This window comes from Grampus griseus, assembly GCF_964374135.1.
Source record: "Grampus griseus genome assembly, chromosome: X".
NCBI lineage: Eukaryota > Metazoa > Chordata > Mammalia > Artiodactyla > Delphinidae > Grampus > Grampus griseus.
The window spans coordinates 8,448,466-8,473,569 of NC_138999.1; the positions used below are offsets into that span (position 1 = coordinate 8,448,466).

General features: G+C 42.2%; 1 protein-coding gene and 1 pseudogene across 4 annotated transcripts in view; both read right to left on the minus strand.

Moving 5' to 3' along the window:
* Positions 1-25,104, minus strand: part of ARHGAP6 (Rho GTPase activating protein 6) — a gene marked incomplete at its 5' end in the record, with an annotated part of 486,010 nt that overhangs the window by 85,116 nt on the left and 375,790 nt on the right. For all 3 annotated transcript variants that reach the window (XM_082681871.1, XM_082681872.1, XM_082681873.1), the window contains one exon: positions 1,505-1,664. In XM_082681871.1, the coding sequence (XP_082537997.1) occupies positions 1,505-1,664 (160 nt within the window). The remainder of the gene's footprint in view (positions 1-1,504; positions 1,665-25,104) is intronic.
* LOC309839282 (zinc finger CCHC domain-containing protein 17-like) lies at positions 4,869-5,647 on the minus strand (annotated as a pseudogene). Its single transcript has one exon. The product of its transcript is annotated as a zinc finger CCHC domain-containing protein 17-like (transcript).

Below are 25,104 nucleotides of genomic sequence, written 5' to 3' on the forward strand. Positions count from 1 at the left end.
TGAGTCACTATGATGTTCACTTGAAACTAATATAACATTGTAAATCAACTACACTTCCATTTTTTAAAAAAAAAGAATAAAAGTGGCCCTAAGAGCCATCATCCAATAAAAAGTTCTGTGTGGTCACTGTCTTTGTGCTACTCTTTCTAGTCAACAAAACCGAGCCTCCTACTACAGAGGTAAATTGCCCAAGCTCACATGTGGAGGGGGGAGGGCGTGACCGGACAAGTCCTCATATTCTGGTCTTCACACTCCCAAGCCAGTGCCCTTTCCATCGGACACAGGTGAGCCAAGAAAACAGCTCCACCAACACTGCTGTTGACGGAATGCGAGCACATGTGTTCATGTGTGTATTAAGGTTGCTCAGCCTCTCCACTTGGGCCCTTGGGCCCTGACAATGCTTGCTGTGGGGGACTGTCCAGTGTATTGCAGGATGTCTAACAGCATCCCTGGCTTCCATGCAGTAGATGTCAGCTGCGTCCTTCCTCCAAGCTGTGAAAACTGAAAGTGGAGCCAGACATTGCTGAATTTTACCTGGGGAATGGGGGAAAACCATCCCTGGTTGAGAACTACGTATCTATGTGTATGTGTGTATATATGAAATGAATGATTTGATGAATATTCATGAAGCATCACCTCAACTCCCTAAAAAAAGAAAACAAAGGAGAAGTTCTGCAGATACTGAAATCTTCCAAGGCAACCTTCTAGCTTTCAGATGCTTGCTATCCCTCTCCTGCTTTCCTTTAAGTTTTAGGCACAGCAGCCAATGTTGCGTTTTTACGGCAGGTTTACTCTATTTGTATAACATCACAGCTTTTCACTTCACCTCAAATTACCTTACGGCTACACACGAATACACATTAAAAAGTATCTTTATAGAAGATAGTCAACTTTCAGAAACAGGCTTTACAGATCAAAGGATTTCAAATACATGCTTCTCATCTTTATCAGAATCAGGATCTGTGTTTGTAAAAACATCAGACAACCAGGCCTGCACTGGCTCCAGTGTCATAGTGGTGAACCCCAACAGAGACAGGCCAGGTGAAAGACTGGATAAAAATGAGTTAACGTTGGTATAATCACTGATTCTGAGTTTGCATAAGGTCAAATGAGAAGTTTAACAGATGGTTAAAACATTCTTTTCAACTGCTTATTTTGAAATCATATTGAGATAGACATGGTTTTTCTTCTAACCCTTTAAGTTGACCTTTCTGAAACTTCTTTTTAAGTGTGCTGAAGCCACGTAGACCGTTGAGATACACATGGCTTTCCCCTTTAATGCCCCAAGTTGATCTTCCCTTTAAATACACATAATAGTCGACATGGAAACTGTCCCACTTGAACACATCTTTCAAAATGGTTGCCAGCGCCAGCCGGTGACCCAGAAGCTACAACTTCCTCCCTGTGTTAACAGTGGGGTTGAGAAGACTCTGCAGCTTGGGGCTGTGGCAGAGCAGACGTGTGACTTCCAGCATCCCCCATGTGATGGCAGATGGGGCCTTACCTTTGGGAATGGTGATCTGACAGCTCAGGTCACAGTCCTGCTGCAGCTGATAAAAAGCCACTTCCTGCAGCCGGGCTCGCTCCAGCTCTGAGAGGCTCTGGATGGAGACTGACCTCAGCCGTACGCTGCGACCCGACATACTGTTCCACGTGAAGTCACCCTGCAGATCAAGGGGAAGCACATCAAGGGTCACACAGTAATCTACGACTCGCAAGCCTCAGCCTCTCTCTCAATCGGTCATAACGTCAAGCAAACTTCATTTTCACGTTCCCAAATTGGCTCTCAACCCCTGAAATCAAATCCACTCTTACTTAACTGTGGATTTACTCAGTCAACTGCCAACATCAAAATCTGGAGTATCTGCTAGGTCATCTGATCCCATAAAATGATGCAAAGAAAGCTATGTGGGAAGATGCTTCAAGGGTCCTGCCTCCCCTCTCTCATGGGAACACATGGGAACTTTTCGGCTTTTCTTTCTCAGTAACAGGAAAAACTACCGCTAACTGCCATTGTGCGCACTAGACATAGGAGGGGAAACGTATACTGATAGCCTACCGTGTACCAACAAAGTGCCAAGGGCTCTTTAGTTACTTCCTCTATATAATAATACAATCTAGTATATTTATTATATATGACACAATATATTATTATTATATATAACTCATACTTATGATACATTATTGTAATATATACTTAGGATACATTATGTTGATATTATAGTAATATATAGTATATATAAATATAATATAATATAATATAAATAAATTGAGGCTTAGGAAGGTTAAGTAGTTTTCGCCAAATTGTAAAACTTACAAGATTTGAAACTAACCAGGACTCCAGCTAAAACATCTTAGGCTTTTAAATTCTATGCTAAATTGTAACCACTGAGTTTCTATTTAGAGCAGTCTAATGAGCTCTTTTGATCACAGTAAGTATAGAGATATGATCAATAAAAGCTACACATATTTACAGAGACGTTTGATGCTAAAATACTCCACATCAAAGAATCAAAGCAAAGATTCCCACAATCCTGAGGCTATCTGTGTGCTCACACACACACGTCTGATTTCACACCTCTGACAGTGAATATCTCTACCCTTGATGCAGACAGTGAGAAAACGATGACCTAAGAAACAATCCTTCACAATCCTCGGAAGCCCAATGTCCCCTCACTGAGGAGGAATTCCTACGAATCACAGATATCAACCAGGGCACAACAGCTGTGAAGAGGTATCTACTGCTTCGTTAACAATCAAGAAAAATTGTGGGAGAAGGAATAGTGCTGGGCCCTACAGACACTGCCAGGGACTTCTTGCGGATGTGGGGAACATTTAAGGAATCCCAGAAGACTTCACCATCCTCACTATTCACCTTAAAGAAGAGAGACAGAAAGGCTGGCCCCAGCGACTGCTAAGACACCTTTGTTCCCTACTGGTAGCAAATTCCTGCCTAGAAGGTTCATTCCAAAGAGTGAACGGCACTGTGTTAATTCTGTTATTTTTTTCCTCTTTATCTGGGATTTCATGGATTTATTTAACAAATGGAGATATCATACTCTAGTAGGGGCAGAAAATAAACAAGGGTAAGTAAAGAATGTAGCGTGTTAAGTAATGATAACTGCTAAGGAAGGAACAAAAAGCAGGGAAGGGGCCGGCAGTGTGAGTAGAGGACAGGGATTTACACTGTTAGGTGGAAGGGGTGGGAAAGACCTCACAGGGAAGTCCAGGTTTGAGCAGAGCTTCAAGGAGATGAGGAATTTTTGTTTGTTTGCCTTCACACCTGTGCATCTGCACCCAGTGGGTGAGAAGGAGGGGTACCAGGGACCCAGGAGGGGCACAGGGAACAGGGTGTGGGAATGCGTCAGGGCCGAGGAGTGAGTGCATAAATGTAGGCAAAGCGGGTAGGCTGCAGTCACGTTCGGTGAACTGAAGAACATTCTTCCAGGCCCAGTGTATTTTGGATTTTTTTCTTTTTTTTGGTATAGCTGGACTAACCACAAGTTTAGACAGGAACTGGGGACTTAAGTGTTGGGTGTACCTCTCACTCACACCCTTTAAGATTAGGGCACCACAGGTACGACATCAGTGAATTGCTTTCCCCTCACCCAAATGGGAAGTTCCAGATGAGCTGGGGATTTTTAAGTATGAAGTCTAGGTATCTAAGGGAGCCCGCGGCTGCTTGAAGTGTCAAAATGGAATTACATATCTATTCTTCAAATGCATTTAAAAATATGCCCTCCCACGGGCTCTAGGATCTGTAGCAGGGGTTGGCTATCTTTTTCTGTAAAAGGCCAGACAGTAAATATTTCAGGACTTGTGGGCCATGTGGTCTCTGTCAAAACTACTCAGATCTGCCTTTGTGGCATGAGAGCAACCGTAGACAGTTTATGAATGAATGGGTGTGGCTGCGCGCCAGTCAAACTTCATTTACAGAAACAGGTGGAAGGCTGGATTTGGACAGTGGGCTGTAGTTTGCCAACCTTTGAACAATAGCTCATGACTGAAATAAAATTAATCAATCCCTAGAAGACACATTTTATTTTTATTTAGTATGACCTCCTGCATAATTAATTCAAACGAAGTTCAATGAGCACCTATTACGTGCTCGAAACAGTATTAGGCTTGGGATTGTCAAAATGACAACACAGTCCTCGTTCTTTTTTTTTTTGGAACCAACTGACTCACATTGTAGTAAATACGAAGTAAAGCAATGATCGTGGCTTGAGCTGTCTGGTTCAGTGATCGGGCGGAACGTCACACACAAGCTCAGTCACTGCAAACAATGGTTTTCTGGCTGTGACCACTGGCTGTCACTTCTAACATAGTAGAATCATGTCAGGGGGAATGGAAAAAGTGAGCACCACTTCTTACCATGTTCTCCCTAGTACTGCCAGTCTCCCTCTGCCCCTGTGTTGGATACAGCAGAGACCACCCACCAATCAGCCCAAGGCAGGCCAACAGGGAGGGGCCAATCACTCTGTTCACCAACTACAGCCAGACTCACCTCCACAGCAGTACCTGTGGCCCTAGCCTGGACTCCTGTACAGGAGTCTGGCTCTGGCGGTGGCACCTGGAAGAGGGTAATAGGACCTCCTGCTGAATGAAGGAAGTTGGGTGAATGAATGGGTCAGCTGCAGGGGTCACTTGCAAAGGGACTGGAGTTATAAGGAAAGAACTCATTCAGGCAGATACTTTTGATATCTCCCAAACCTGCCTGTGGCAGGAGGGGGAGCCATCTCCCATGGGAGAGGAGTCAATGGGGTGGAAGCCCATATTCTCACTACTGAGTCTTTGCAGGAGCCAGGGCTTCAAGGCACAAGGCTCCTGGTTCCTTCTCTCCACCACCCCCTCCACTCTCTCCACTCTCACTCCTTGTGCTGCTTCTTCTTTTTCTTCTTTGCTGCCTTGCTGTCTTTTGAAGTGTGCCTTGCCCTCTTGTGTGTCACTCTCAGAGTCCGAGCTGTCAGAGTCAGATGACTTCCTGTCTCTATGTTTCTTTTTCTCCTTTTCCTTCTTTCTTTTTCTAGAAGAATTTCTCGTGGGGTCAGGCTTTTCAAACTCTGCTGATTTTACCTCTTCCTTCTCCTCTCTCTCATTAGGTATCAGAGAGTACTTGCTCCCACCTGGTTGCATGAAACAATGCTTTGCAAAGTGGCCTTTACAGCCACACTCCTTGCAGGTAGTGTTCAGGACAGCCTCAAGGGTGATCTTCTGCCCAGTGTAATCCTGGAAGGACTGCCTCTGCCTCTCTTATTGCTCAATGATAACGTTGTTGGCGTCAAGGTCCTTCCCAGTCCCTTGGTTGACAGCTTTCACGGAGAGGGATACTTTTATCCTTTCCCTTTTCATCTCTCGTCCGATAAGCTTCACCCACACCTTCTCTCCGACATCTACTATCTCAGAGGGCTTATCCACGCGACAGGATGACATGTGAGTTCGATGGACCAGACCTTGCTTCCGACAGCCTGGGATTTTGACTTGCCTCCACAGTCTGTCACCATAGCAACCTCTCCTTGGAAAATAGTGTAGAGAGCAGGCAAGTTCTCCATGGTCTCGGGTCTTCCTGAATTCATCCTTAATGTTCTATGGTTCCTCCATTTCTCTTCTGCTAAAGCTAATTCAAGTGTCTCGGTGTCAGCATCCGGTCTCCACGCCGCAGCCAGTCCTTGTTCTTAAGGAGTTACATTTTGGTAGGAAGAACACACTCGGTCCATGAAATACAGAGATTATGATACTAGGAGTAAGTACCAAGTGCAATGGGATGCCTAGGAGAAAGGCTTTGACATCTATCTGGGGATCAAGGAAAGCTTTATAAGAAGGCAGCGTTTCCCAGGAGACCTGTACATTGAATAAGAGGAATAAGGGTTTGCTCTGTAGAAATGCAACATTGGAACAAAGGTGCCAAGGCAAATGAATTTGAGAGAACGGCCTTGTTTGGGGGAAATTACAAGGCTAGACGGAAGGAAAGAGCAGGAGGCGAAGCCACGCAGAACTCAGGGCCATATCCTGGAGGGCTTTCTCGGCAGGCTTTGCAAAGCAGATTGGATTTATTCAGCAGGTGATGGCTAGTCATTAAGGAACCTTGAATAAGAGAGGAACGTGATCAGATGACTGGAAACACATTTCCAAGGGAATTGAGGGAGGGTGCAAGCCAAAGATGCAGAGATCAGAAGAGCCACTGGGCTAGGTATGATGCTGATTCAAATTTGAACAGATAGGGAGATACGTAGAACCACAGAGATGCCTGGGGACGAATTGTATGTAGTGGAGGGTAGGGAAGGAGTAATCTAGGATGACTTAAACACTTCTGGCTTGAGCAACTGGGAGGATGGTACACTAAATCACCAAGATGAGGAAGAGCAGAAGGGAGAAGAAAGATGTTCAAATGTGACATTTTGAAAGTGATATTTTATCTCTAAGAAAGAAAGAAAGAAAACACATGACCAAATCTGGCAAAACGGAATCAGGCCAGTTTGCATCTTTCTTGAGTCTTCATTTTCTTCTCCCAACTAAAACAGTTCCAACGCAATCAAGTAATACATAGTTCTGGAAACTGCTCACAAATGCCTACACTTAGCATAATGAAAAAGTGAAGATGTGATGCTTTCAATTTCTCTGAGTCCATTATACATCATAGCCCGTGGCTCTTAACTTCGTAGACTTTTAAAATTCTTTGGTAAATTTGGAATTATCAGCCAAAAGAGAGAAAAGGCTTGGTCTACTTGTAATGACTTGAATTTATGGAGTTGTTGTCTCCTAAGACTTTAGTTCTTATAGCAGCTGATGGCTCAGGAGAAGGCTACAGCCAAATCCCAGAAAGAGAAAAGAGTGTGGCGCTTTCTTGAAAGCAGGGCAGCTGCATTCATCAGGCTTTGGAAGAGTCATTTCACAAAGGAGGTAATACTGTCCCCAGAGCCAACTGGTTCTTAAACCCATGGCTGAAAAAACAATTTTCTTGGGAGAGAAGGTCATCAAATAATTAACAAAGAGGGACTTCAAAGATATCTCCAAAGCTACCTATTATCAAATGTGTGGCATCTTAAAAAATATCAGTTACATTTTTGATTATGGGTAATGGACCAAGATGCTTCATAATCCATTTTATACCGCAAACGTGAATAACTGAAGCCTGAAGTGTTCACACAGCCCTGGAAAAGTCTGGACGGGCCACTCCAGTTCATCACCCTCCACCCTCCGCCATCTCATTGTCTTTTGCCACCTGCCAATCAGCAGTCATGAATACATCAAATAATCTGCATCTTCCCCTGTGTCCCAATTTTCTCACCGCTCCCAATCTGTATTTCTACCATTGTGAATTTTAATGATTTTTTTCAGATTAAGCACATGCGATTTCAACATGTTTTTTAAAGTTGGAAATACGTGAGGTCCATTTTTGGGAAATTATCAAATTAACACAATTAACTGACAGGTTAAAACCATATTCATTCATAGTATCTTGCGATAAAGTCAAGAGGTATCAGTGCCTGCCCTAAATGACATAGAACAGCGCTCTTCATTTTTATTTTTATCCTTAATGCAATATAGACATTTTGCACATACGGTCAAGTAAATGTCACAACACAATGGCCGGGAAACTCTGCGAACATGTCTTAAAACTACAGTTGTATTGCTTTTTAAGGCGTGATAATTTAGTGTTGGCTCACAATAAGTTACTTGGTCGAATGCATCCACATTCCTAATTTCAGTCTGCGTCATCTTTTAAAATTAATTTGTTTAAAGAGTCCTTTCTCAAAACATTCACCCAAGGTTTATCCAAATTATCCCAAGGTTCAAATCAGAGTATTCGCAATGAAGTACCTAGAAGTCTAAAATCTAAACTCAGCCTGTTTCTCTTCCGCCTTCTCACCTCTCCCTTCAGGTTGCTACAGCTGAGGACGGAGTCCCCAGATGCGGCACCCGTGGGAACCACACAGACCAGAGCTGCGGGGAGTCGCCGAGCAAATCCATGAGGTTTCCACATCTCCTCAGTGGCCTCTTTCTAGAATTCCTAGGGGTCACAGTGTTTCTGTGCGTAAAATATGTTTGCCTTTATATTACGAAAATTGTCAAACATGAGGAAAGAAAGAGATGACACTAATGACCTCGCAGAGGTTCTGAGGCAGGTGTCTGCTCTGCCGTTGAGCACGCTTTTTTTTTGGTTTCCTGATTGACTGACTCATGCAGCCAGGACTGAGAACCACTGCGCTCCAGGGTTGATCAGATTCAGGTTGGGTTGTAGTAAGTCTGCTGTTCCTAGAAAATTCAAGAAGTTCGCCACCAAAGAAAGATGCAATTTTACCACAAGATGTTATTTTTTGAAACAAAATGTGAGCTTTAAGACACTCAGGAGTAAGCACCATCTGCTTTCCTTTATTGAACAACAACAACAACAACAGACTTGAACCAGACACTCAGATTCTAAAGCCTATGCTCTTAGCCACTACAATATCCAGGCTGGTGGATACAAAGCTTGAGATGCCCTTCAGCCTGCGTTTTGTTCTGCAGAGGTAGAGAGACGTATAGTATGGAGTTACTGGATAGGAGGTGTGGCAGACAGAATGATAAGACGGCCACATCTTAATTCCTAGAACCTGTGAATATGTTACCTTACCTGGCAAAGGGAACTTTGCAGATGGGATTAAGTTAAAGGATCCTGAGATAGGGAGGTCATTCTGGGTTATCCAGATGAGTCCAACCTAATCATAAGAGTCCTTACCAGAGAGAGGCAGAGGTGGCTGTGTGTGTGTGTGTGTGTGTGTGTGTGTGTGAGAGAGAGAGAGAGAGAGAGAGAGAGAGAGAGAGAGAGAGAGGGAGAGAGAGAGAGAGAGAGGAATTTGAGGATACTAGGCTGACAGCTTTAAAGACGGAGGAAGGAGCCATAAGCCAAGAAATGCAGGCAGCTTTTGCAAAAGCTGGAGAAGACAAGGCACACATTCCCCCCAGAGTCTCCAGAGGATGCAGCCTTTGATTTCAGCTGAGTGACACTGACCTCCAGAACTGTAAGACATTAAATTTCTCATGTTTTAAGTTTATGGTAATTTGTTACATCAGCAATAGGAAATGTAACAGAGAAGCAGTAGGAGGGAGCATTAGAAGAGAAGGTTGGTGAAGGTCAAGGGGATTGAGTTCAGATGAGGATAAGCTCCCAGACACTTAAGAAAGTAGGTGTTGACCTCCCATCAGATTTTTATCGCCCTCTTTCCTGGTGCTACAGTGCTGCTTCATACTACAGGTACCACCACCAATGATTTGAACTGGAGAGGTTCCAAGACTGGAATTTCGAAAGCACTTCCCCCACTAAATAGAATTTTAGAAAGTTACACATAGAAAATATTTCAGGCTTGTGGTTCATAGAGTCTTTGTCACAGCTACCCAGTTCTGCCAATGTAGCACAAAGGCAGCCATAAACCACGTGTAAACAAAAGTTCCAATAAAATTTTACTCACAGACACTAAAATTCTAATCTCATCTAATTTTCAAGTCACAAAATATTATTCTTTTGATTTTTTTCAACCATTTAAGAATGTAACGACCATTCTAGGCACGTAGGTCATACAAAAACAGGCAGCAGGCTGGATCTGGCCCACTGGCTGCAGTCTGCCAACCCTTGATATAAAGAGATTGGGATCATTTAGGGCGCTACACATACTTCTTTAGCATCTACTACCATGTGGCAGAGACCCAGTCCCTCGCGCTCTGCATCGTGAGTGACACACATCAGCTAGATTCATGAGGGCAAGAAGCCTGTCTGCTTTACTGACCTGGGTGTTCCCAGTATCCAAGATACTACCTTGGATACCTTGGCAATTAATTATCACTGAAGAATAAATAATTCACAAGCAATAAATATTTGTCAGTCTAGGGACTACATGAATCACATGCATCATGAGTTCAATAAGAAATTGGAAACTAACCAACTCAGGTAATATCGTATCTATGAGGGAAGATGTCTTCTGGATTTGAATAAACTGCTAAGAAACAGTCTTTTGAAACAGAGCCTGTTGTTGAGCCCCGAAATGCCGGTATATGAGGGCAGAAAATAAGTGTAAAAATATCGGCCCTGAGGAATAATGAATCTGTGACACTCACGCTCATATGTCAGATGTCTTATGAGCAGGAAGACACAAACATAAGGGTCAATGTTGCCCTGTGACCCTCATCACGTGGGCCATGAAGTACTAAACAAGCCGCCAGACGCGTGCCAAAGCCCACCGGCACAGCCTAGGATGTGTTTCTGGTGGTTCCTCATTCTCAAACGCACATTCCAGTCCAGATTTTTCTTTGGTGACTGTTTATCTCATAAACGGATGACTCATTTTCAGGCTCTCTGGATCCAGTTTTTGAGTGGCTGTCATAGGACTTTTTTTTTTAGGTTGAAAGTGGATGATTTCTAATTTGTTTCAATTTCGTAAATGTGAGGTTGAAAGTGACCCAAATGTTTCTGGATAGACAAAAGCCCTTGATAGTTACAAAAATATCCTTTTTATTTTCGGGTACTATGGGACAGCATTAATAAAAGGTAACAATACGATACAAAAGGATATACCACAGTGGTTCTTGGGGCTGAGTTTGCCCTCTCAGGGGACATTTGGCAATGTCTGGAAACATTTTTGGCTATCATGACTCTAGGGTGGGGTTTCCTACTGGCAACTAGTGAGTAGACATCAGGGATCTGCTCAACATCCTACAATACACAGGACAGCCCCACGTGCCTGCAATAAAGAACCACCTGTCTCCAAATGTCCACCATGCAGAGATCGAGAAAACCTGGCATAGCGTAAGCTGGGTCTGCTGTTAGGCCCCAATTACACACAATGTCCTCAAAATGATGGCGTCAGAAGACATTAACACTCATGAGTTTTGTTTATCATCAAAGGCATGCACCATGCACGATATACTCTTACGCATCTATGCATGATTATGTATATTATCCGTGTATTATTCTGTATATTATGGAAATCAGTGAGCAGAATCATAGAAGCTATTTAGAACTAGCATTAAGAAGCACAAACAACACAAACCAGTTTAAAAGAGGCATGCAAAAACAGCCTCAATACAACAGAATCTCGATTAACTGGAGAACAACTCACCGAAAGCATTAACTAAAGAGATTTCCTTCCTGCCAGAAGTATATGTCTCCACGTTTAGAAAAAAAAACAAGCAAAAGGCAAACTGAAAAACCAACCATCTAATATCTGGGGTTTATTCAGAAAGGTCATTCTTTTGAGCTCAACTGCATCTTTACAAACAGACTTGATTCTTCCCATGAAATAAACTTGATTGAAATACTTTTGGTTTTGGTCTATACCACATTGTTTTATTATGGCCTTGAAACAAATCTCTAATTGCAGCAGCTCTTTAACCTCATCCAACTATAAACTTCCCAAGGCCCAGTGAGCCCCCAAGAAGTGACGCGAGACTGCTCACAATATGGCCTGCAGACAATTCTTGGAAACGTGCAGGTTTCTGGGCTCTAAGGCAGATTTAGGGAACTAGGGTCACAAGGGATGGGGCCCAAGTACCTTCATCATAAACCAGAATCCTCGGGGGATTCTTATCTTTGCACAATAAAGATTGAGGCCCACTGGTGTGGTAGTAAGGACTTGGATTCAAACAGCTACGAGCTCTTCGGCAAGATTCAGAACATCTCCAAGCCTCAGTTTTCTCACCAATAAGATGGAGCAAAGAAAAAGACTTAACTCCCAGGTTTGTAGTGATGGTATGAGTCAATGCAAGTGAATTTCTTGCCGAGTACTTATTAGCTCCCAGCAAGCCCTGAATGTGTGGTAAAGTTATCATTAATTTTAATCATCATTCCTCTAAATTTGCGTCCCCTTTTTAAGCCTGGCAGTTTTAGTGACACCAAAAACTCTTAAGAAATGTGTGTTGAATTCATGAATAAATGGTTCTCCTATGCGTAAGATGCCTTTTCTACGTGTCTACAAGCCAGCCAGCTGGATTGTGGCTCCATATAGGTGAGAAGCAGAAGCAAAGACCAGATCAGTAAGTTAAGGTCTGAACAATGGCAGGCCATTTACATAAACCATGCCAGGGGCTGAATTTCTTTTGTCTTCTACCGTGGCCAGCTGTCATTTATTAATAATTAATAACTGCTGAAGCACGGCCTAAGTTTAAATACCAGGCTCACAACCAACATTTCTGAAAAGGGCTGCCTAGTTCTTTATAATTCCAAAATAAACACATCTCCAATGACAAGGAACTCCTTTCCTCATGAGCTTCTGGGCAAAGCCGAGGGTATCTGCATAGCTGTCACACCCCTGTTTGGACTCTTAAAAAGAGGTTATTCCTTTATGAACTCAACAAAATAACATTTGCTAATTCTTCTCTTGATTCTTCGAGCACTTCTTCTCAACAGATCTTTAGGAAGATTTAATACTTCTATATTGTATATAATTTTTGTTTTCTTTATCTATTCTGGTCCTTTTTTTAAAAGCAGAAATTTTAGAAAAGTCTGAACGTTTGGTTGGTATAGCAGTCCATTTTAACCTTTTGCCTTGGTATATTCGCTATCGATTGCTACATAAGGGGTACCAAAATGTTACAGTAACATGGTGGGAAAATGCGCCTCACTCATTCAACAAATATTTAATCGGCACCTTCTATAGGCCAGGCACTATTCTATGTACGTGGATTCATTGGTGAACAAAACAAAGAGCCCTGCGCTCATGGAGTGTCTAGGCCAGTAGAGGAAACTGATAAGAAACAAACATAATAAATGAGTAAATTACACAGCAAGTTACAAGGTGATAAGGCCTAGAGAAAAAGAGAAGGTAGGGGAGTGTGAGGGGAATCAGGAGTGCTGGGAGGGTTTCCAGGGCAACCTTACTGCGAATGTGATATTTGAACAAACTCTTATGGAGGTGAGGTAATGAGACAGGCAGATTTCAGGAGATGAGCATCCCAGGCAGGGGTGAGTTGACACGGGGGCAGCTTGGGGCAGTGGCTAAAAGCAAAGGTTGGCAAGCTAGGCTGCCTGGGCTTGAATCCCAGTTCTGCCAACTTTCCAGCCATGTGGCTTTTAGCAAGCTTATTTTCTCTCCCCATGCTTTGTTTTCCTAATCTGTGAAATGGGGATGATGACAAGCCAGGGCTCGGCAAACTACTGCCTGTGAGCCAAATCCCATCTACTGATTGTTTTTGTCAATAAAGTTTCATTGGCATATTGCCACAAACATTTCTTTAGGTATTGTCTATGACTGCTTTCACGCTACAATGGAGGAGTTGAGTGGTTGTAACGAGACTGTCTGGCCTGCAAAGGTGAAAATATTTACTATCTGGCTCTTTATAGAAAAGTTTGCTGACCCCTGTACTAGACTAAAAGTAAACGCACATCTATGATGAGGACTTGTCTTTGGGATCAACATTTTCCTCCTCTCGTAAGATTTTGTTTCTCTGGGCAACATCCCAAAGAACCTGTAAAGAGATCACATGACACAGTAAGACTTGGGGATACTGTAAAGAATGTAAAAGCTAGGGTGCAATAAAAGTGGTTATCTGCAAATGGCCTATTCATGTGGATTACTGATAAACCAAAGTAGAGACGAACATTGTCAAACCCAGTGCTGTGCTACCACCACTCAAAAAACAAAAAGCAACACCAAAAAACCCCAAACATCACTCGTCACACACATCTTGTTTCCAGTGGAAAGAACCTTTCCGATGGTTGGCATAGAGGGGAAAAGAGCCACATATTCAAAGTTCCCAAAGGCAAAAACGTCAGAACGAAAGGCAAATTTCATTTCTGTGTATCCCTAGTTGAATCGTGGACTTGTCTACCAGCCACCAATTTAACTTTGAGTTTTAAGCTTCACTTGACTCTTGGAATGGGGAAGGGGTAAACGAGCCTCTGCACAGATCCCAACAGTGTGGAAAATGGAAACACTTACAAGAATTAGAAACTTCTCAATGACAGCTCTAGCAGCTGATAGTTTTGCTTGCCTTTCTATAATTAAACTTAGTTCACTGAAATCAGAACGACAGACCTCCAGAGACGGACTGGACCTTGGAGATAATTGCTAACTACTCTGCTAGCTACTGTTCTAGGTCCTTTATTTATATTAGCTCATGTAATTCTTGCAGCAACTCTAAGGGCTATGCTACCATTATTACCCCCACATTTCAGATGAGGAAATCTTAAGTGACTTGACAAGATCACACACCTAGTAAACGGCAGAATTAGAATCTGAAGCGTGGCTGCAGGTTCCAGAATCCAGACGGTAACTATCATAGGTATTTCACCACTTCTCCTGAGAAGTCAATCCAACCCCTACCTTTACAAAGGAGCAAAGCAAAATCCAAAGAAGTTAGGTGACTCTGCAGTAGCAGAGTGGGATCCGGGTGCTAAGGGTCACATTCTGTCTTCTCCCTCCACCGAGTCTTTTCATTCTGAGACATAACCTTGTAATAGGGTAAATCAGATGATTTAAAAATCCGGTTTATGATTAGCCTTATCTAATATCTGAGCTGTTCTCCGAAGCCCATATTTATCAGAGCTACGGCAACTAAAATGTTGCCCCAAGTTCAAGAAGTCTAGAGGGGAAGATAAGCCGCTTTACCCTTTCAGACCTGAAAAACAGCCTGCACTGAATCTTCGGAGAAATCAGCCCAGTTCCATTTCATCACGGCATGCTGCTTCCGGGTCCAGGTTGCTCATTTCAAGCTGCTCCGACATTATCATTCAGTCTAAAAATAACGTTCTCATAAATCTCTATTGGCACGCACCGTACTTAGCTGTCACACATCTCAGACACTGATCAATCCACTTTTCTTCCCACATCACAAGACAAATGTGGAACAATCACAGCATTTTATCACAGTAATCTGGAAAAGAAATAGAAGTATAGATATTTCTATTGCTTACCCATGAATTACATTCAGCTGTGTCTCTGCTGGCCTCTCTAATTTCACTGAACTAAGCTTGTAGTAGGAACTTGAGTCTGCTTGAAAAAAATTATTTTTTTTGGTGAAAAATGCATCCTGAAATGGCAGATTGCAACGAGTGTCTGAGAAATGGCCCAGCTGGCATAGCTGTGACTCCCAGGATACCTTTTGTTGCCAGAGACCTCCGCTACCATGAGTCTTGGGGCCAAAAAAATGCAATCTTTTCATCGGACCATTGAGAAGTTCCTGTCCCTTCAGAACAGAGGCAGGCTGTGCCGCTGAGTGAGTGAGTGTGTGAGTGTGTGAGTGTGTGTGTGTGTGTGTGTGTGTGTGTGTGAGAAAGGCAGTGCTAAGGGGGAGGGACAAAAAGAAGGCAGAGAAATTGAAACTGGATTTCCTGCTTTTTATTTTCATAGGACTATATTGAAGAGATATTCTGGAGTTAGGAAAGGATTCCTCTTAAAAAAAAATCCCCTTTTCCACAGGGATCTACGAATGGTAATTGGATTGTAACTGTGCAAACTGTCCTTATTAGGAATCAACCAAAGAATGACGGAAGCCTTGGGTAAAACCCCTGAGAGCATGGTAAGGCACATAGGGTGCTTTCTTTGTTTAGGATAAATTCTCAATTCTTAAATTACATTTTAAAAACACTGCCTTCTTCCTTTTTCTAACACTAGAAAAAAACCATTAAAAAACAAAACGGTTTCATTCTCCTTTATTCTCAAGTACAACACATGCTCTGAATCTTACGCGCTCTGTGGAACAATAGTCCTTGAGGAATTGTTCATTTCCTGAACAGAGGGTACGGAGGAGTGGGTGTAACCACGTGGCCATGTTTAAGAGGGTGCAGGTTGCCGGTGGAGGTGGCGGAGAGATAGCCATGAAGAGCAGAGAGAAAAGGGAAGATTTAAAACATATCCTGACCACTGACTACCTTGATCTCCACGTATTCCACATGGCGCTGAACCAAAACTAACTCAAAAGGACTCAAACTAACTTCAATATGAAGTTATACTCCTCTTGTGGTCTCAAGTGAATTCCAACAAAAGAATCACTGTGATTATAATTGACAAACTGAGAAATGATTTCATGGAAGACCTTACTGACTCAAAATTTACGGACTCGGTACATTTTTTTACTAGGATTCTGTGAGGTTAATCATCTCTTGATGTAAGCCACACATAGCTTCTGTTGCTGCTGGTATTTAGTAAGAGGAAAGAATTTAAAACCAATAAAATACGTCAGATGGTTTTCTTTACTACAACAATTACACTTAAAGAGAAATTCAGAGGAAAAATTTACCTGTTACGGGATATACCTTCGCCTCCACTATCCTCAAAACTCAGATGCTGAGAAGAGTCATCATTCCAGCAGATAATCAATATGGTTCATGTAATCTGGATACTCATTTATGGAATTTAAACCCTCAATTAAAGTTATTTAATATAATATTTCACATGAAATTGATAAAAACCTGAAGACAACACCTCTCAGAGCCACATGTGGTAGTCCCAGGCCTGGACCACACCTGTCAATATTCATGCCCTAGTGTCCCCTGCTCTTCAATCCTGACTGGCTCTGTGATCTGCTTTAGCCAATCAAATCTGGCAGAAACGATGGTGAGATAATTCTGGACCTAAGACTTAAGAAGGCCTGACAATTTCTGCTTTTCCATTCTTGGGACCCTTGAACCACCGCGTCATAACTGTGGCTACTGTACTGGAGAGACCACGCGGAGAGGCCACATGGAGAGTGAGAAGAGCTTAGCTGTCCCAACGTCTCAGCTCCCAGACAACTTCCCAGTTGAGTGAAGCCTTATAAGCGACCACTGTCAAGGCCAGCAGAAGTGTCCAGCTGAGCCCAGGTCAGACTGCAGAACCGTTAGCAAATAGAAGGGTGGTTGTTTTAAACCACCAAGGTTGGGGTGGTTTGTTACGAGGCAGTGAATAACCAAATCAACATCTTCTTGTGTTGAAGACAGTGGAGCCACAGGATGAAACAGCCTGGGTCCTTGAATCCTTGTTTGGAACACAGCTGTCCCACCAATCGTAGACACTACGAAAATAGGAGTGAGTAACAAACTGTATGGTGAGATTTGGGGATGTATGTGATATGGCGGTCAACCTCACCTCCCTTAACTTCTTTTGTACACACAGATCTAAACAATCTGAATCTGGAGTCCTACCCCTGGAACCTCTCGTGTACTTCTCCCCACTGAACGACACGGCAGGTCATTCCTTCACTTCCTACGTTTCCACGTGGAAAGAGAGGGGCTGCTCAACCAGAAGATAAAATAAAAACTATTCTTTACAGGTCATTTTTCAGAACACGTAGAAAGTCTTTTAGGAACAAGAGGATAAATATATGTTTAATGACATCCTCCAGGTTTTAAATAATATATAGTCAATATTTAGAAATAGGTGATGCTTTTCTCTTTCAGAATTATGACTTAAACTGATAAAATGGCATAGTGAAATTTCATCTAGATCACATTTATTACTGAGAAACCTTTTGTTGGTCCAATTACCCTCTTTTGACCGGTACCATAGAATTGACACTTGAGGTGTTGCTATTTTTTCTGATTGTACATAAAAAAAGTGAAAAAATTGTTAAGGACATTTCAATCCTCCTGATACCGTACAGACTGCAGTGAAAATCTGATCTTTTAGTTTAACTGTCAGACTCTACTTTTGTATTGTTCAGAACTTTCAGAGGTGAGGTGACAAGTAAAAGCACAGAAGGACGATTCTGTATTCTCTTCCCGGCTGTCATTTGCTTCCCTAACCATAGCTATCTGGCCTCTCCCCGCCTCCAGCACTTGACTTTGGTCTAAGTTCTAGTATCCTCCTGCTACTACTGTAACCCACTTGCAGAGAGAGTAACTTTTAGATCCTTTAGATCTAAATATCTACCATCAAAGCCAAGTATTAGGTAACTGGAAACTGTTTCCAAATGCAATAGGTTTAACCCTTAGGCTGTATCACAGCATGCCAATGACATTTTCTTCAATGAGTCCCTTGGAAGACGTGTGTGCAAAGTAAGTAGGACACAGAGCACACCCAACGAGAACTGGAAGGCCTCTCTGTAACTGGGAGAAATCTGGTAAACGCACGGAGGGCAGCTGAGTCCCCAAAGCCTTTACGGAACAGAGGCACAGAGATGTGCACAAATAGAGGCAGGGAAGCAGGAGGAAACAAACAGAAAGCTGATGGGCAATCACCTCCGGGAGTAAGGGTCAGGGCACTGGTGTCTGTTTGAAAGAAAGAGAAATAGTCATTTTAGGAAACCTCCCAAGTGTCATACCCTTTACAAGTAGGAATATGCATGCTAAGTTTTGGGGTAGAGGTGTGACACAATGAAAGGGGTGTTTTAGGAAAGATGAATGATGCAGAGTGGTGCAGAACAGATGGGAAGGGGAGAGCAAGAGGAAGTAAACATTGAGGTCTACAGGGATGCTTTTCTTTAGGACAGTCCCTCAGTTTGTCCAATAAATCTGGATCCCCAGGGAGTCAGATCCAGTATTATACTTGGAGAAATACCTTCAGGGGTACAGTGAGATGTTCGTATCTCATTTTATGTGTTGGGGAGGGTAGACCTACAAAAGATCATTTTCTTCTGATTCTCATAGAGATGTATGGGTGTGACATCACTGGTTTCAATATGACGCAGAGGGTAGCACTTCTTGCGTAGGCTGCTCTTCCACCCACATTGCCAGGAAAGCTGCTATAAGGACGGATGCTGCAGGTTCCACCCAAGAAGGACACTCAGATGAGAGGACACTCATTATGGGTAAGATGTCAGGTAAACTCTCTGAAGAGCAGGTCATTTATTCAGATATGAGCAGATTCACTGCTCATTAAATAAGAAATGGATTTTGGAACAAGATTATCTAAAAGATACAGGGATACTGAAGAAATGTTACCCCAAACTGGAGAACTCAACCCCAAATTAGATATTTACAAATAAGCAGGAAGTAAAGCAAACCTTAAGGAAAGATGAATATCATATTTAGAAGATGGAAAAATCTGTGCTGAAAACTCTTAGGCAAAACAAAATAGGCAACAATAACAAAAAAACCCAAAGTGAATTCCTTTCCACTTTCTCATTTCAATGCTACATTTGACAACGTTTTGTTTCATCAATTGCACTTAACAGTTTGCAAAAGTCTCCTCTCATTGAGGTTCCTCTCTAATAGGAAAGGAAAACAACTTCCTAAAACTTACATTAGACTTAATCCACTTATTACCTTAACTAATTAATTTGGAGTACCACCAAATGCATAAACATCAGTCACCTCTAATCTATTGCCCAAGATGTGAGATGTTGACGATAAAACTTTCAGCTTCAGTTTAAGATAATTTATCTTATTAAACTCCTTCAACAGGTAGTTCAAAATCGGCATGAGTTGTTGTAATACTTCAACCTAAGTGGGAAAAGGCAACTTACACGTTTTCAATTGAAGGTTGGTAGTTAACTCACCTAAATCTTTATTCGTCTAGCATATGAACAAGCAAGCTGTTTTAAATAAAAGTATATGCCTCTACGTTACTTGACTGCAGAAAAAAAGTCTAGTTTTAATAATATCCTTGGAATAGTTGCTTCAAAAGCAAAATCAGTTCAGATGCAGGTGGTGATAAATTTTAGAACAAACTCTACAAGGACCAGCCGTTCTCTATCCTGGTTGTGCATTAGAATTACTCAGTGCATGCCTCAATTAAAAAGAGAAAAGAATTACTTGGTGCGGTTTTCAAAACTACTCATGCCCGCGACCGCCTCCAGACCAACGAGGTCCAATAGACCTTTCTGCGATTATGGAAATTTTTGTACAGTCTCATATGCTGCCCACCAGCCACCCATGCTAATGAGCACTTGAGATGGGGCTAGCGAAACAGAGTCATTGAATTTTTAATTTTATTTGATCTTCATTGATTTAAATGTAAGTAGCCACTGTGGCTACTGGCTATTGTACTGGACAGTGCAGATACAGACCAAACCAGTAAGACTCTTCAGGGCTGGGGCTTAGGCACTGGCAGGTTTACAAAGTTCTCCAGGGGATTCTAATATGCAGTCCAGGATGAGAACCACTAATGACCTGGAATTAAGGAAATCATCAGGGGTGGCAAATTCCTTGCACTTTTCCCATAAGGCATTACTTTTCTCCAAATTCCACTATGCATGTGCCATGCACCTTTGCCTCTTGCTCCTGTCTCCATTCCTCCCTTCTCACATCCCAGCATACTGCCACGTGAAAGGTGCACTGTCTATCTATTCCTCTATTTACTGACCCTGCCAGATTTCTCTGACACCAAGCATAGATTCTGATCCTTTCCCCTTCTCTTTCAGGGGCAGCAGAAATAAAATCAAATAATTCTACCCATTAAGAATTAAATTCCCTAATTTGTACGCCCATAACTTAAAATTGTTTTTCACTTGCACAGGCTTGATCCAGATGCCATTTTCTATGATTCCTGCCCTGGATGTGATGGGGAATATTTCTAACCGTAGCGCAGTTAAGCAACCACAGTCTTTGGGACGGTGTGATAAGTGGGTCTCATCTGACCACAGTCTTTGGGACGGTGTGATAAGCGGGTCTCATCTGCTCATTTGTAGCTGTTTCCTTCAAATGGGATGCGGTGTTACAGCACAGTGGTTGCAGGGCAGTTTCTATGGTCCTACCACCGGGCTTTGAATTCCAGCTAAGCCCACAACTAGCCATGTGAGTATCTAACCATTCTAAGCCTCAGTTACCTGCTCTGTAAAGTGGAGATAAAAAGAGTCCTGTGGGAGATGTAGAGAATAAACTAGCAGTTACCAGTGGGGAGAGGGAATGGGGGAGGGGCAATACAGGGGTAGGGGAGTAAGAGGTACAAACTATTAGGTATAAAATAAGCTACAAGGCTATCTTATACAACATGGGGAATATAGCCAATATTTTATAATTAACTACAAATGGAGTTATAACCTTTAAAATTGTGAACCACTATATTGTACACCTGTAACATATAATATTGTACAGAAACTATACTTTAATTTTAAAAAATAGCCCTGTGGGGAGGATGGAGCAATGCATGTAATATGCATGATGAATGAGACACGTGCTACACACACACTCTCCTAGACCCAGATTTTGACACACACACCTCCGCCCCCGCAAAACACACACACAATTTTGTGGTGAGTAAAGCACACAGCAGGATAAAACTTTTGGGAGGAACTCATGGAATTCATAAAAACGTGTTCCAAGCAATGATTAATTAGTGTGGCAATACGAAGACAATTTGGAAAATGGCTACAAGGAAAAGTAATGATTCTGTGATTTTTAAGAAATAGTGAACCTATTTCTTCTAATGAGTCTTCATTTTGATTGATTTCCATACCACCAGTTAATATTAATGGGACAAGGAAGTGTGTGCTAATAAACACAGATAAACACTTTATTCATAAAAATGGTAAGACTCAGAATTCCAGGGGATTTAGATAGGTGAGGAATAACTAACATTTCTTGTGGATGTAAATATGTACCCATCATTATTCCTAGCCCTAATTATGTACTCCCTGCTTTAATCATTAAACAATTTTATGAGGTAAGGTATCTTAATATGTACCCATTTCACAGATAAAGAAAGAAATTAAGCACTAGGAGATAACTTGCACAAGGAAACAAATTGTAAGTGACACAGCTGGGATTCAAACTCATGGGCCTTAACTCCAGAGTGTGGGGTCTTAACCTCACCTCCCTATGAGTACCAAACCTGTCTCTCAAGGTATGGCGGGGTATGGCTCAAAGAGTACATCAGAACGACTGTGTAAGGTGTCTCTAGGCTCATCTCAAATCCTCTCTCATTTAGTTCTCTTACAAAATAAAATTCTGAAGTTTCTAAGTTATCCGTTGTCAATAAGAAATCACTTCTAACATCGAATGAGGCACGACTTGACCTTGAGGTGGCAACTGCTGATCTAGAGCACAGGTGCACAGACTACAGCCCTGGCCATATCCAGCCCCTGCTTGTTTTTGTAAACTAGAGCCCAGCCAAGGCCCATTCATTTCCACCTTGTCTAGGGCTGTGTCCTGATACAGCGGCAGAGTTGAGTGGTTGCACTAGAGACGTGTGACTCCCAACGCCTATAATATTTACGACCTGGCTCTTCACAGAAAAGGTCTGTCGATCCTGTCCTGGACCCACCGAAAAGAAATCACCAGACATGTAGCACAGGAAACGACAGAGTTTCAAAGGAACCACATCTTTTTACGGCTACCATTGCAACGTGTACATACGTACGAGCAGATGAGTCTACAGAGATTGCTCAAGAGCATATTTTCCCTTTATGTTTCTTTGGAGGCGCCAAATGACCTAGACACTTTAGATATGGAGGGAAGAACTTGTGATGTCTCGCTATGGAGGGAAGAGGAAGATTGGGACTGTTTAGATGTCAGATATTTTCCCAGAAAACTCTAGCTTCATAGGACCCCTCCCTCCTCTGTCACCGTCACACTCCCCACCCCACCCGTCACCTTTCAGCTAGTTTCTTGACTTATTTAATAACATTGGAAACCTATTTGATTCTTTACACTTGCGCCATTTCACTCTCGCTAGATTGTACACAGACACAGCACTTAGAAGAAATAGCACTTACATTTTGTGCTTTTGCATATCTGTGGGTTGAAAGAAAGCTTTTGGGAAAGTACACCTCTGAGTTTATACTGAAAACCATTTGTGTCCATTAGCGTGGAAACAACAAGACCAGCTGGTAATATTTATATTTAGGACATTTGTTCCGAAGTAGCTAAAATCACTTCCAGTTAAAATGAAAAAAATCTTGCTTCCTGGCTTTTAGTATTAAGTGTCAAAACATGTAAAAGGGGCAACTGCACAGAGCGAAGCTAATGTGCAGGATGACACAAAGTACCAGGCAGGACATGAACGAACCATCTGCACTTACTGGCCCAGAGCTGCTGTCTTAGTTGCCATTTTTCAGACTTTTTCTTCCCCCCAGAAATGTTTTCTCTTCAACATACTACGCTTAAAATGATAAATTAAAAAGTGTTTTGCTTTGATGTAAGGAAAAGAATGCTTCCTTTGAGCAATGAAACATACAGAAAATGAAGCTTAAAAAAGTAAATTATAGTAAATTACTCAGGCTTGGAGAGTTATAACTAATGGGTGCATCTTAATTAATTAATTTATTTTTTAGTTTTGGCTGGGTTGGGTCTTCGTTTCTGTGCGAGGGCTTTCTCTAGTTGCGGCAAGTGGGGGCCACTCTTCATCGCGGTGCACGGGCCTCTCACTATCGCGGCCTCTCCTGTTGCGGAGCACAGGCTCCGGACGCGCAGGCTCAGCGGCCATGGCTCACGGGCCCGGCCGCTCCGCGGCATGTGGGATCCTCCCAGACCAGGGCTCGAACCCGTGTCCCCCACACTGGCAGGCAGACTCTCAACCACTGCGCCACCAGGGAAGCCCATGGGTGCATTTTTAATAGACTTGATTTCTTAGAGCAGTTTCAGTTTCCTAGCAAACTTGAGTAGAAGGTTCAGAGATCTCCCATATACCTCCTGCCCCTACTCATGTATAGCCTCTCCCATTACCAACAGCCCCACCAGAGTGGCACATTTGTTACAATGGATAGACCTACACTGACATATTATAATCATCCTAAGTCCATCGTTTACATTAGGATTCACACTTGGTGTATGTTCTACTGGTCTGAACAAATGTGTAATTACATGTATTCCCAATTATAGTATCATACAGAGTAGTTTCACTGCCCTAAAAATCCTCTGTGCTCTACCTATTCATCTCTCTCTTCCCCCAGCCCCTGGCAACCACTGATCTTTTCACTGTCTCCATAGTTTTGCCTTTTCCAGAATGTCATCTAGTTGGAATCATGCAGTACACAGTCTTTCCAGATTGGCTTCTTTTATTATGCACTGAAGTTTCCTTCATGTGTTTCCACAGCTTGATAGTGCATTTCTTTTCGTGCTAATAGTCTGTTATCTGGATGCACCACTGTTTATTTATCCATTCAACGGCTGAAGGACATCTTGCTTGCTTCCAAGCTTTGGCAATTATGAATAAACATCCATGTGCAGGTTTTTGTGTGGCTATAAGTTTTCAGCTCCTTTGGGTAAACACCAAGGAGGGTGATTGCTGAATTGTATAGTAAGAGTATATTTAGTTTTGTAGAAACTGCCAAGCTGTCCTCGCCAACAATGTACGAGAGTTCCTGTTGCTCCACATCCTCATCAGCACTTGGTGTTGTCAGTATTCTGGATTTGGGCTACTACAGTAGGTGTGTAGCGGTATCTCTTTGTTGTTTTAACTTTTATTTCCCTGGTCACATACCACGTGGAGCATCTTTTCACGTGCTTATTTGCCATCTGTATATCTTCTTTGGTAGAGTGTCTGTTACGGTCTTTGGCTATTTTTTAATAGGGTTGTTTGTTTTCTTATTGTTGAGTCTTAAGAGATCTTTGTATATTTTAGACATCAATCTTTTATCAGATGTGTCTTTTGCAAATATTTCCTCCCAGTCTGTGATTTGTTTTCTCATTCTCTTGACACTGTCTTTCACTGAGCAGAGTTTTTAATTTTAATGAAGTCCAACTTATCATTTATTTCATGGATCATGCCTCTGGTGTTATATCACCACACCCAAGGTCATATGGGTTTTCTCCTGTGTTAACCTTCTAGGAGTTTTATAGTTTTGCATTTTACATTTAGGTCTGTGATCCACCTTGAGTTAATTTTTGTGAAGAGTGTAAGGTCTATGTCTAGAGTCAAATTTTTGTTTGTGGATGTCCACTTGTTCCAGCACCATTTGTTGAAGAGACTCTCTTTGCTCCATTGTATGGCCTTTGCTCTCGTGGCAAAGGTCAGTTGACTGTATTTATGTGGGTCTATTTCTGGGCTCTCTATTCGGTTCCACTGATCTATTTGCCTATTCTCTTGGCAACACCACACTCTCTTGATGACTGCCATTTTATACTAAGTCATGAAGTCAGGTAGTGTTAGTCCTCCAACTTTGTTCTTCTCTTTCAATAATGTGTTGGCTATTCTGGGTCTTTTGTCTTCTCACAGAAACTTTAGAATTAGTTTGACAATATCCACTAAATAACTTGCTGGGATTTTGATTGGGATTCCCCTGAATCTGTAGATCAAGTTGAGAAGAACTGACATCTTCACAATAGTGAGTCTTCCT